Source organism: Pelophylax lessonae, assembly GCF_965119305.1.
Source record: "Pelophylax lessonae genome assembly, chromosome: 4".
NCBI classification, from domain to species: Eukaryota; Metazoa; Chordata; class Amphibia; order Anura; family Ranidae; genus Pelophylax; species Pelophylax lessonae.
The window spans coordinates 571,159,407-571,174,033 of record NC_138771.1 but is presented as its reverse complement, the minus strand read 5'-3'; the positions used below and the strand labels follow the sequence as shown (position 1 = coordinate 571,174,033).

Genomic DNA, 14,627 nt, shown 5'->3' with positions numbered 1-14,627 from the left:
AAAGGATAGTCCTATTTACTCAGTGATTTATGGCTCAGTCAGGCCTTGCAAAGCTTTGCTTATATTGGACATTTTTTCCCAGTCTGTTTATCGGCAGACATGACAGCGTGCACTTTTATTGATTAGTTTATGCAGTATTTTTACTTAAATTTTCTTTCAGGATGGTGTTGGAGCCAAAATAGCAGAGAAGATAGATGAATTTTTGGCTACAGGAAAATTGCGCAAACTTGAAAAGGTAATAAGCTGTTCTTAAACCTTGACTCTGGGTATTGTTTTTATTGCATAATCGCATTGTTACAGCTTGGACCAGTGTAAGTGTACTTATTTTATACCCATGGGACCACTGTGGAAACACTACTACAGGGATCAATGTGGTCTTTTGGGTTCCTGTGCCAAGTGGCTGCCCTTCTGAATATTGACAACCAATTACAGAATGCCTTGTATCTTTTTCAGTGAATACAAGCGTGCTCTGATCAGACCATGTGGAAATTGTGATAACACCAATCCATCTCTCCAGTTATTTTTCCCATATAAAAATGTCATTAGCATCTTGCATATGGTTTCTGCAATGGTATATAGGGTATATCTATTGGTCACAGTCCTTGCCCCAGAAATCTTAATGCTATGTTTGTCTTAATGGTGAGCAAGCAAAGTCCACAAAGATGCAGTCCCACATTTCTTGTATAGACATGCTACTGATTGCTTGCATATGGTCTCTGAAACGGCGTATATGCGGGGTACATCTATTGGTCACTGTTTTTGCCCCAGAAACCAAATGCAAATTTATCTTCATAGTGAGCAACCTCCAAGAAAGGGCAACAATGTTATTGCTCACATGTATCACTCCCTCTTGTAAAGAAGTATAAAATAAGATACTCATCCTTGGAAGAGGGGGATGGTTGGTTAGTCTTATGCATTCCATAATAGATGCCAGGGCTTTCTCAATCATATCTCCAGAAAAAGATAAAGGGATGGCCAATGGACAGGCAAACAAAAGCCTGACTGGTTTCGCCGGGAGTCCCGGCTGCTTCAGAGGCTCTAAATGGCATTATCTCATACACTTCTTTTTATTAGGTAAATTTCCCACAACAAAGATTGCCAGTTCACATCCATCGTGCATGCACGGCCCGCCAAAACGCCGCCTCATCGCACTGTAAACAATGCGATCCGCACGCCCATACGTAATTTGGGTGTGCCCTGTGCATGCACAGAAGGTAATACAGATACATATTTGTTGTGGGGATAGATTTATGGCATTTTTATTTATTTTAATTTTTTTACTAGTAATGGCAGTGATCAGCGATTTTTAGCGGGCTGCGACATTACGGGGGACAGATCAGACACCTGACTGGCACTTTTGAGGGGACCAGTGACATTACTACAGTAATCAGTGCTAAAAATATGCATTGTTACTGTACTAATGACACTGGCAGGGAAGGGGTTACCACCAGGGGCAATCAAAGGGTTAAGTGTGTCCCAAGGAAATGCTTTCGAACTGTGTGGGGGATGGACTCACTAGATGAACACATAGATTCCTGTTCCTAAATAGCAGGAAAACAAGATCACTGTGTTCATCTCTGACAGAACCGCGGTCTGCCTTGTTTACATCAGCAGACAGTGGTTCTGTCTCTATGGGGAGTGATCGCGGGTGACTGGCGGACATTGTGTCTACCGGACCCGCTGATTTGCTCCCCCACTTGCTATTGCATGAAACAACATACAGGTACTTTGTTTCGTGCAATAGAGCCGACTTGCCACAATATCTGTACTGCTGGCGGTCGGCAAATTGTTAAACAAGTGTCCTGCAGACAGTTGATTTTAAAAGGGCAGTATTTAACAAAGAAAACCCCTTCCCATTTCATGCTGTCAGCAATGGTGCCACATGGAAGAGAAATGTCACAAGGCCTGAAAAAAAAAAAAAAAAATTTCTTTACACAAGTAAGGTGAAGGCTACAAGAAGCTCAGCAAAGCTTTACTTATCAGTCAGAATACTGAAGCAAAAGTTTAACAAAGATGGAACTGCAACCATCTTACAGAGACCACGGAAATTAAAACCTCGACAGGAGCATCTTCTGATGAGAAGGGTTGAAGAAAATTGCAAGTTCACTGCAGGTTTGCTAAAGGCGTAGAAAGCCAAACTAGGGTGATTGTTTCCTGTGACACAACACTGGGTACACTGCAGAGGCATGGTATGCATGGGTGTTGTCTGCGAAGGAAGCCTCTCCTAAAGCCCAGGCACAAAAAAGCCCTCCTAGGGTCCATGCTGAAAAACTGTATGGCATTGCAAGGGTGAGGAGTAAAAAGAAAAATTCATGGTGCCTAAAGTGAAACATGGCGGTGGCAGTGTCCTTACTTCTGTGGGGCTCCATGAGTGCTGCTTGTGTCGGGGAGCTGCATTTCATTGATGGTATCATAAATTCACAGATGTGCTGCTCTATATTGAAAGAGAAGATGCTACTATCACTCTGTGCCCTTGGTCGTTGTGCTCTTTTCCGACATGACAATGATCCAAAACACATCTAAGGCCACTGTTGCATTTCTGAAGAACAGGATGAAAGTGATTCAATGGCCAAGTAAGTCTCCTGATCTGAACCCAATTGAACACCTATGGGAAATTCTGAAGAGGCAAGTTGAGCATCACTCTCCATTCAGCATCCAGGCTCTAAAAGAGGTCGTTCTTGAAAAATGGAAAAAGATTGATGTTGCAATATGTTGCCAACTTGTTTATTCCATGCAGTGAAGACATAGTGCTCTCCTTTTCAAATCATGGAGGTCATACAAAATACTAGCTGTAGTAGTCTTCATTGTGGGATGTATTTGAGTAAAACTGAAGATTTTGTTCTCTAAGTTTATATTAACCTTATAATGATCTAAACAAATGTTCTATAAAACTCAGTTTTGTCAAAATTGTGGAAGTTGTTCTCATGTTCATTGAGATTTTGTTTAACCACTTACTACCCGCCCACCGTCAAATGACGGCGGAGTGGCGTAGCTATTATCCATGTGACGGCGCACCAAAACAGCCTCAGTGCTAGGACACGGCGCAATCCCGATCTCGGTAAAGAGTCAATGACATGACTCTTTACCCATGTGATCGGCTGTGTCCAATCACAGCCGGTCACATGAGGAAGTGCCGTTATTCAGCTCTCCTCGCCTCACACTGTCAGTGTGTGAGGCAAGGAGAGCCGATCAGCGGCTCCTCCTCACAGGGAAGACAAATACAAGTATACAGGGCACTGATCATCAGTGCCCTGATTACACAAAATGTAAATAAAGTGCCAGTTACTGCCCAGCATCAGTGCCCATAGTGCTGCCAGTCAGTGCTCATCAGTGCCACCTATCAGTGCTCATCGGTGCCGACTATCAGTGCCCATCAGTGCGGCATATTAATACCTACTCATCAGTGCCCATAAGTGCCACCTCATCAGTGCTGATCAGTGCAGCCTATCAGTGCCGCCTCATCAGCGCACAAGGAGAAAAATGTATTTATTTTAAAAATTTACTCACAGAAAATAGAAAAACTTTTTTTTTTTTTTTCAAATTTTCTGTCTTTTTTTCTTTTTTTTTTGTAAGAAATAAAAAACCCAGAGGTGATTAAATACCACCAAAAGAAAGCTCTATTTGTGTGAAAAAAATGATAAAAATTTCATATGGGTACAGTGTAGCATGACCGCGCAATTGTCATTCAAAGTGTGAGAGCGCTGAAAGCTGAAAATTGGCCTGGGCAGGAAGGGAGTGAAAGTGCACTGTAAGCAAGTGGTTAAACTCTTTATTTTTGTAAAGACATGTTCTCATTTATACTGAGCACTATATATATATATATATGTACAAAAATACATGTACATATACACACTCTATCTATATCTAAAATTTTTATATGAAAGTCAAAGCGCAGGACTAAAGTTGTTAAATTGTTCACTGAATGTTTAATAGATTCGACAGGATGACACGAGCTCTTCTATCAATTTCCTCACAAGGGTTACTGGAATCGGGTGAGTTAATTTTGAAGTCTCAAAACCTATTACATTTTTGTTTTTATTCAGCTAATGGTGTAAGGGGCCAAAGGAACAGAAGTACAGTATGCCTTCTTCAGAAGAAATGTATTGGTATGTTGTCTCTTCTAATACAAAAAAAGGGGGTAAATCCCTCTTCATCGAGAGAGGACCTTTACAATGCAATTATTTTAGTCAGAGTCACGCAATACCTCTAATTGTGTAGAAGCTGATATGTCACCTCTGCTATAAGCTGTCTCCAAAGCATTGTGTACAAACCAATAGTATGTAAGGTGGTATTTCTTTGACCTAGCATGACTTCTGTTACAGGCCGGCAGCTGCTCGCAAATTGGTAGAAGAAGGAATAAAGACTTTAGATGGTGAGTCTCATTCAGTATTTGTGTTTTTTTTTTTTGTTTTTTTTTAAATACTAACACACGTAAACGACCGTCACCTTAAAGAGACACTGTCACCTTGCCCATTCAGAGCAGCCTCCCAAGCCTTTGATACGTTGCTAGTGCTCATCTGCTGCTCCTTCTGCTGCCTCAGCCAGCAGTGATACCCAGTGCTTCTGGGAATGGTGAAACATGTGACCTCCTCTATTTTGATAGCGCTTGTATCTGGCGACCAAGAAGCTAGGTTCGAACATTGTCACGTGGCAGAGCGAGTGATGTCATCACTACCCTTGGCATCCCAAAACCAACCTTTTAAATTCTGGTATCTACTTAGGAATGAGTGGCGCAGAACTACTGGCAAGTTGAGTATCATTAGGTTGGGGCATCTCTGCATAGAAACCAACCAGCTTTCAGTTTTTTTTTTTTTGTAAAAGCTTAATTTAACAAGCTGCGGTTAGAATTTGATTGGCTACCATGCAGAGCTGCACCAGATTTTGCACTCTCCAGTTTTAGTAAATTAACCCCACTGTCTCTTTTCACTGAATGGGCAAAGTAAAAGAGTCCCCTAAGGCTCCTTTCACACACTCCGTCTGTCGGACGGAGTCCGTTTTTTTCAGCGGGGGATCGAGCCGCCGATCCCCCGCTGAGCAGCAGGAGGAAAACTGTGTCTCCGTGCTGTGTGCGGAGACACAGCTGTCAGTTCCCCATGCATCTCTATGGGGGAAATCAGATGGGAACGGACCGTCGGTCCGTTCTCATCCGATGCCATCCGATCCGTCCAGATTTGACAGATCGTATCGGGTCATATGTCAGCGGACATGTCTCCGTTGACATCCGATGCCCCATAGGAATGCATGGGGGGACCGTTCAGATCCGCCAAAAAAACGGACAGGCGGATCTGAACGGTCCGCCTGTGTGAAAGGGGCCTAAATGGTGGTTCATTGGTTTCCTGCACCAAAACATTGCTAGTAGTTTTGCTATAGCTCTTGCTGCATTGAAAAGGGCACCCCCCCTTATGTTAATCTTCCCTAACAAACACCAACCTTCCCTGTAACCCTTCCTTCTTTTACATTCTATGTAAACCTTTATTTAGGAAAGAGAGCGCAATCTGCAGCATGTCAGAGATAAATATTTATTATGTGTAAGAAAACAGAGGTTGGTGAATCTGAAAGGCAGGCTCTTGCATTTAAAACCGCTTTTCTTTTCTGTGGAGTCCTGGACAAAAGAGATTCTGCAACAATGATTCTCTATTTGAGAACTTATCCCAACAGATGTAGCTATACATGCTGAAAATTAATGAGGTTCATCATCTTTTTTTTTTTTTTTTTTTTACTTTTTTTATTGGTTTTATTCATGAAGTTTATCTTAAAAATGATCAAAGGATGGAGGTGGGGGGGAAGAGAACATTGTCTGCTGTACTGCTGGACTTCGCTTATCTGATGGCATTGACATTGTAAAGGCATGTGTCAACAGGCTTTTGTTCATGTAAGAACTGCTTCTCTTCCTTACAATTCTATGGGAATGCAAAAGTAGTTTGCAGGTCAAACATTCCTTTTTATATGAATTTTGGAATGATCTCAGAAGCACCTCTTAAACTGATATTTAAAGGACATAGCATTTATCCTAACAGTAATTAGTAGTAGTAGTAGTGTTGATCTGATACATAATCCTTTTAAAATAATTGATCCTTCATTATAAATGTAAAAAATTACTCATTTTTAAGGACTTATGCATTTTAGATACCATTCTGGGTGGGATGCTTGTTTGAATAGCAGTCAGACATGAGAGGGCTGCTAGAAGGCCATGTATAGCATTTAAGTTATTGTTTTCTAGGGGATACATCACTTTTTTTTTTTTTCTCTCTGCAGATCTAAGAAACAATGAACATAAATTAAATCATCATCAACGGATTGGTTTAAAGTGAGTAACATTGTCTTGGATCTCTAAAGTTGGGTATGATGCTCTGGACACTACATAATGAATGTACAGAAGGCATCTCATGGGTATACTATGGCAGTTGTATATCCATTTTACAGTAGTATAGAGATAAGACATGCTGCTGTTTACACTATTAAAGAGGGAGGCCAAACTCAATATAAAGTATAAAGGTTGGAGACCAGACTCCATATATAGTAAGGAGATGGGAGGCCAGGAATTGTATATGCTATGAAGGTAGAAGACTAGGCTCAATGTAAAGAATGATGGAGATAGGACAGGCTGCTGTTTTATACTATGGATGTGATAGGCCAGGCTTAGTGCATAGTATGGAGGTGAGAGCCCAAGCCTAATGTGTATGAAATGGAGACTATAGTGTACAGTATAGAGGTGGGGGGACAAGCCTTAATAAATATTAAGGTAGGAGACGAGGCTCATTGTGTAGTAAGAAGGTATGAGACTAGATTCAATGTATAGTATGTAGATGGAAGGCAGCTGTATATAATTGAAGTAGTAGGTCAGGCTTGGTGTATAGTATGGAGGTTGGAGACTAGGTTCACTGTATAGTATAGATGTAGGTGACCAGGTTCAATGTATAGTACAGAGGTGCAAGACAAGGCTCAATGTATAGTATGGGTGGCCAGGCCACAGAATACAGTTAGAGGAGGAAGGTCCTAAAAGTTTGCAACAGGTAGATGGGAGGCCAGGCTACAGTTTATAGTAGAGTTGTGGGGAGCTAGTTTGCAATGTATAGTATGATAGCAGGAGTCTAAATTGTGCTGTATAGGACAACTCTGTGAGGCTAGGCTGCTGTGAACATTATGGAGGCAGAATGCCGGCCGAGTTCTACAATGCAGAAGGACACATATAACTGGAACTGGCCTGTTTAGCTAGACGGACAGATGAAGCGTAGATGATGAGAAAATGCAGTGTCCTATCACTTCTGAAACTGTAGAGTAGGATATCTTCCTTCCAAGCTTTTTTCTGTAATCTTCCTATTGCCCACCTCGTGTGGAGAGAGTAAACTGCATTATATGAAATTTTTGATTTTGGGGTTCAATACACTTTAATGCGGAATTCCACCCACATTTTAAACTTTGTGCCCCTGTGCTCGTGATTCACTGTACAATTTCTCATTGGAAATTTTTTTTTTTTTTTTTTTTTACAGTTATCTATGTATCTTACAGCTGCAAAAAAAAGTATGTGAACCCTTTGGAATGATATGGATTTCTGCACAAATTGGTCATAAAATGTGATCTGATCATCATCATCTAAGTCACAACAATAGACAATCACAGTCTGCTTAAACTAATAAACACACAAAGAATGAAAAGTTGCCATGTTTTTATTGAACACACCATGTAAACATTCACAGTGCAGGTGGAAAAAGTATGTGAACCCCCTAGACTAATGACATCTCCAAGAGCTAATTGGAGTGAGATGTCAGCCAACTGGAGTCCAATCAATGTGATGAGATTGGAAGTGTTGGTTACAGCTGCCCTGTCCTATAAAAAACACACATCAGTTCTGGGTTTGCTTTTCACAAGAGGCATTGCCTGATGTGAATGATGCCTCGCACAAAAGAGCTCTCCGAAGACCTACGATTAAGAATTGTTGACTTGCATAAAGCTGGAAAGGGTTATGAAAGTATCTCCAAAAGCCTTGCTGTTCAAAAGTCCACGGTAAGACAAGTTTTCTATAAATGGAGAAAGTTCAGCACTGCTGCTACTTTCCCTAGGAGTGGCCGTCCTGTAAAGATGACTGCAAGAGCACATCGCAGACTGCTCAATGAGGTGAAGACGAATCCTAGAGTGTCAGCTGAAGACCTACAAAAGTCACTGGCAAATGCTAACATCCCTGTTAGCGAATCTACAATATGTAAAACACTAAACAAGAATGGATTTCATGGGAGGATACCACAGAGGAAGCCACTGCTGTCCAAACAAAACATTGCTGCACGTTTACAGTTTGCACAAGAGCATCTGGATGTTCCACAGCAGTACTGGCAGAATATTCTGTGGACAGATGAAACCAAAGTTTAGCTGTTTGGAAGAAACACACAACACTATGTGTGGCGAAAAAGAGGCACAGCACACCAACTTTAAAACCTCATCCCAACTGTGAAGTATGGTGGTGGGGGCATCATGGTTTTGGGCTGCTTTGCTGCGTCAGGGCCTGGACGGATTGCTATCATCGAAGGAAAAATGAATTCCCAAGTTTATCAAGACATTTTGCAGGAGAACTTAAGGCCATCTGTCTACCAGCTAAAGCTCAACAGAAGATGGGTGTTGCAACAGGACAATGACCCAAAGCATAGAAGTAAATCAACAACAGAATGGCTTAAACAGAAGAAAATACGCCTTCTGAAGTGGTCCAGTCAGAGTCCTGACCTCAACCCGATTGAGATGCTGTGGCATGACCTCAAGAAAGCGATTCACACCAGACATCCCAAGAATATTGCTGAACTGAAACAGTTCTGTAAAGAGGAATGGTCAAGAGTTACTCCTGACCGTTGTGCACATCTGATCTGCAACTACAGGAAACGTTTGGTTGAAGTTATTGCTGCCAAAGGAGGTTCAACCAGTTATTAAATCCAAGGGTTCACATACTTTTTCCACCTGCACTGTGAATGTTTACATGGTGTGTTCAATAAAAACATGGCAACATTTCATTCTTTGTGTGTTATTAGTTTAAGCAGACTGTGATTGTCTATTGTTGCGACTTAGATGATGATCAGATCACATTTTATGACCAATTTGTGCAGAAATCCATACCATTAAAAAGGGTTCACATACTTTTTCTTGCAGCTGTATTTAGATGGTGAATACTCCGCTTCAGCTGTACCTCGCTACAGCGAGGTACGTCATCTCCAGCCCTGCAAAGAAGTTTCCCCTGCTTGTAGCATTGCAGTTTTTCCAAACATGAATTGACAAGATGCAAGAAGATGAGCACCATTTTTAAAGATCTAGATAGATATACAGTGGGTACGGAAAGTATTCAGACCCCCTTAAATTTTTCACTCTTTGTTATATTGCAGCCATTTGCTAAAATCATTTAAGTTCATTCTTCTTCCTCCTGAATGTACACATAGCACCCCATACTGACAGAAAAACACAGAATTGTTGACATTGTTGCAGATTTATTAACAAAGAAAAACTGAAATATCACATGGTCCTAAGTATTCAGACCCTTTGCTCAGTATTTAGTAGAAGCCCCCTTTTGATCTAATACAGCCAGGAGTCTTTTTGGGAAAGATGCAACAAGTCTTTCACACCTGGATTTGGGGATCCTCTGCCATTCCTCCTTGCAGATCCTCTCCAGTTCTGTCAGGTTGGATGGTAAACGTTGGTGGACAGCCATTTTTAGGTCTCTCCAGAGATGCTCAATTGGGTTTAAGTCAGGGCTCTGGCTGGGCCATTCAAGAACAGTCACGGAGTTGTTGTGAAGCCACTCCTTCGTTATTTTAGCTGTGTGCTTAGGGTCATTGTCTTGTTGGAAGGTAAACCTTCGGCCCAGTCTGAGGTCCTGAGCACTCTGGAGAAGGTTTTTGTCCAGGATATCCCTGTACTTGGCCACATTCATCTTTCCCTCGATTGCAACCAGTCGTCCTGTCCCTGCAGCTGAAAAACACCCCCACAGCATGATGCTGCCACCACCATGCTTCACTGTTGGGACTGTATTGGACAGGTGATGAGCAGTGCCTGGTTTTCTTCACACATACCGCTTAGAATTAAGGCCAAAAAGTTCTATTTTGGTCTCATCAGACCAGAAAATCTTATTTCTCACCATCTTGGAGTCCTTCAGGTGTTTTTTAGCAAACTCCATGCGGGCTTTCATGTGTCTTACACTGAGGAGATGCTTCCGTCGGGCCACTCTGCCATAAAGCCCCGACTGGTGGAGGGCTGCAGTGATGGTTGACTTTCTACAACTTTCTCCCATCTCCTGACTGCATCTCTGGAGCTCAGCCACAGTGATCTTTGGGTTCTTCTTTACCTCTCTCACCAAGGCTCTTCTCCCCCGATAGCTCAGTTTGGCCGGACGGCCAGCTCTAGGAAGGGTTCTGGTCGTCCCAAACGTCTTCCATTTGAGGATTATGGAGGCCACTGTGCTCTTAGGAACCTTAAGTGCAGCAGAAATCTTTTTGTAACCTTGGCCAGATCTGTGCCTTGCCACAATTCTGTCTCTGAGCTCTTCAGGCAGTTCCTTTTGACCTCATGATTCTCATTTGCTCTGACATGCATTGTGATCTGGAAGGTCTTATATAGACAGGTGTGTGGCTTTCCTAATCAAGTCCAATCAGTATAATCAAACACAGCTGGACTCCAGTGTTAATTTTGGCAGCAAATTTCAATTTAGTTTTAGTTTTAGTCTTAGGACTAAAATGGCATTTTAGTTTTAGTCCCATTTTAGTCTTCTGAAAGTGTTTTAGTTTTAGCCGTATTTAGTCGACTAAAACTCCAGTATATTTTAGTCGACTAAAACGTCCTACATTTTAGTCGACTAAAACTAATTTTTTTTTTTTTTTTCTGTTATTATGTTGTATACATTGTTTTTTGACTGGATATGGAATCTTTAAGGGTGATTTCTTGGAACACTAGAGGTTTGAATTCCCCACAGAAACGCTCTTTAGTGTTTCAATATTTAAAAGCATTTAAGCCCCACATATGTGTCTTGCAGGAGACTCACTTGTTGGGTACTCGAACGCTGGCTCTTAAGAAACCGTGGGTTGGGCATCATTACCACTCTACGTTTTCTACGTATTCTCGTGGAGTCAGCGTTCTTATCCACAAGTCTCTCTCGTTCAGACTAATGGGTCTCTCCCTGGACCCGGATGGACGATTTGTTTTGCTCAATCTGCAGATATCATCTTTTACTTTATTGCTGGTAGGGTTATATATACCTCCGCCAGCCTCAATCAGGCTGTTATATAAAATTTCTAAAGAAATTGCAAAATATGAGAATGATAATATACTCATGGTGGGGGATTTTAATATGGTTCCAGATCCGAAAATGGATAGAATGACTGGAGATTCTTCCACTAGATCGGATCTTCTTGAATGGGCTGAGATCTATGGGTTGACAGACCTATGGCGTTGGTACCATCCCCACGCTAGGGAATATACCTGCCATTCTGCCACTTATAAAACCTTTTCTCGAATTGACTTAATGTTTGCAAGTGGGTCATTACTATCTCGGGTGCGGGAGATTCGGGTTCTTCCTCGTGGGATCTCCGACCACGCCCCACTTCTCTTAAAAATGGAATTATCTGGTAACCCCTCTCATAGATTATGGCGCCTATCCAGATATTGGATCGCTGATTCTGACATAAACCCTTTAGTCGAACCCCAGATAGCGGCCTTTTGGGAGATAAATCCGGGCACGTCATCAGTGGCTATGGTCTGGGAAGCTTTTAAGGTTTGCACCCGGGGGTATTATCAGACAGCTATTGGGAAGATCCAACGATATAGGCGAACAAATCTATTGCAAAAAGAAAAGGAAGCTAGAGATATGGAAAATCTATATGTCCAAACTAGAGACCCCACCCATTATACACGATTTCAATCCTTGACTAGGGAGGTAATGGGAATACGAACAGCCCTTACACAGAAAAAACTGCTTTTTCAAGCCCAACATATTTTCGTACATGGCGAGTATAACGGTAAAATGCTGGCGCAAATTTCTAGGGAACAGACAAGTGGGTATAGTATAGCACATATTCAGGATCAATCAGGTACTCTTCACTCTAATCCAGACACTATTAATCACAACTTCACTGGTTATTACCGGGCCCTATATAATACTAAGGTTAATTATTCAGGAGATGAACTTGATCATTATTTACAGGCAGTGGACTTTCCAGTCTTAACTGATAGAGATAGGGCCAAACTAGACGCCCCTATTACTCTTTTGGAGATCCAGGAAGTGGTGGCCTCCCTAAAACCCGATAAAACACCAGGACCGGATGGAATTCCTGTTGAATTCTATAAGGCCCATATGGACCTTTTGGGCCCGTATTTATTAGCCACTCTTCTAGGATCTCTAAAGGATGGGAAACTCCCTAAAACAATGTGCGAAGCGGTTATTGTTGTGATCCCTAAACCAGGGAAGGACCCATCACTATGTTCATCATACAGACCTATCTCTTTATTAAATGTTGATGGGAAGATCCTTTCAAAAGTCTTGGCCAATCGACTTAATAGTGTCATTACAGGATTGATCCACCCGGACCAAACTGGATTCATACCTGACCGGGGTACTGATATCAATATCCGGAGATTGTTCACACATATGGCCTTGGCGTCGGGGGGGGGGAACAGGTGTGGTCGCCTCCCTCGACGCCGAGAAAGCATTCGATTCTGTTGAGTGGCCATTTCTCTGGAGGATCCTATCTAGCTTCGGGTTCGGCCCTAATTTCGTCTCATGGATTAAGCTTCTCTATGAGAACCCTACGGCTAGAGTCCGTACTAATACATCTCTGTCGGATAAATTCCCTCTACTGAGGGGCACCCGACAGGGATGTCCGTTATCCCCAGCCTTGTTTGCCTTAGCTTTGGAGCCGCTAGCGATTATGTTGCGGGCGGACCCACAGGTCCGAGGCATTAAGGTTGGGGTCATTGAAGAGAAGTTGTCTTTATATGCAGACGACACCTTGATCTATTTGGCGGATGCTTCCACATCATTACATAGGGCCCTACAATTATTTGACATCTTTGGCCGTTTTTCAGGCATAAATATTAATTGGTCCAAGTCCGTCCTCTTTCCATTACACCCATCGATATCTTTAATTGATACTCACACACCGTTGAAATGGGTACAGGATATCGTGTACTTAGGCATCAAAGTGGGTCCAACATTGGAGGTATATCAGCAAAATAACATTGACCCTTTAGTTTCACAATTAAATAAAAAGTGTGCGTCTTGGCGCATGCTTCCCTTGTCCCCCGTTGGCAGAATTAACTTAATAAAAATGAATTATCTTCCGAAATTTCTGTATCTTTTTCGTAACTCTCCCATTGATATGACTAGAACCTTTTTCTCGAGACTAGAAAGTATTGTAACAACTTTTGTATGGGCCGGGCGTACTCCACGAGTCGCAAGACGCACGCTATATCTTCCTCTTGCAAGAGGAGGTTTAGCGCTTCCTAACTTTAAATTGTATTTTTGGGCGGCTGTCCTGGTGACGGTCCGGTGGTGGTTCTCCCAGCCCAAAACTAACTCTGCAGTTACACTAGAAGCAGCACTACTCGGTTCATATGCGGCCCTTAGTAATCTTGTTTTTCGGGGGGAACAGGCACATCCTCAAATATCCAGTCTGATGAAGACTGTCCTGCGGATATGGACTCGGGCGCGGGTGATATATAACACACCATTGCATATATCTCCCCACACTCCGTTGTGGGGTAATCCTAATTTAAAACATTTATATCATCTCCCTGATCCACAGTTATGGGCCGCTAGAGGGATTGTGACTATGAAACATGTTATTAAAGATGGAAGACTTCAAGGCTTTAATGCTCTTCAGTCCACCCATTCATTACCTCCCACCATGGGGTTTCGTTACCGCCAGCTCAGTCATGCTATGCGGGCTCAGTTCCAAGGCCCTGTTGTCCTGGAATCAGACCCCTTGGAGAAAATGCTAACTTTTAAGGTAATAGGGAAATCTCTCTCTGCAATATACTTCATACTCTCAACAGATCATAGTCAGTCCCCTGAGAAAACCTATAATAAATGGAAGGAGGACATTCCAGATCTGACCATTGAAGAGTGGGAGGACTCGGTTAATAATTATATCCCTTCAATGATAGCGGCTAGGGACAGATTTATACAACTCAAATTCTTACATAGAGCATATTATACGCCGCAACGTCTTGCCAGGATATACCCCACGAAAGATCCTATGTGCATTAGATGTGGGCATGAAATAGGTACATTCTTACATGTTGTTTGGTCATGCCCTGACCTGGCAACCTTTTGGAAAGAAGTGACGGACACTATTGGCGAAATCTTTGACATCATGATTCCTTTGGACCCAAAGGTAACTTTATTGAGTAACCTTGCAGAACTGGCTGGGGACAAATATGCTAAAATGTGCATTACATATACCCTGTTTTATGCCAGGAGAGAAATACTTTTACGATGGAAGTTACCCGAACCTCCCACCCGATTATCCTGGATAGCTGCTGTTACTAAGACACTTCCATTCTACCGTTTTACATACGGTAGTAGGAACTGTCCAAAAAAATTTGATAAAGTCTGGTCAGCCTGGATCGACGCTGTAGGTGAGCCAAGGTCACCTGTTCCATAA

General features: G+C 42.3%; 1 protein-coding gene across 1 annotated transcript in view; it reads left to right on the top strand.

The window, feature by feature from the left end:
• The window catches only part of POLB (DNA polymerase beta), a 74,319-nt gene that overhangs the window by 22,885 nt on the left and 36,807 nt on the right, over window positions 1–14,627 (top strand). The window contains exons 4-7 of the mRNA XM_082255479.1: window positions 161–235; window positions 3,934–3,992; window positions 4,323–4,372; window positions 6,256–6,307. Of these exons, the coding sequence (XP_082111605.1) occupies window positions 161–235; window positions 3,934–3,992; window positions 4,323–4,372; window positions 6,256–6,307 (236 nt within the window). The remainder of the gene's footprint in view (window positions 1–160; window positions 236–3,933; window positions 3,993–4,322; window positions 4,373–6,255; window positions 6,308–14,627) is intronic.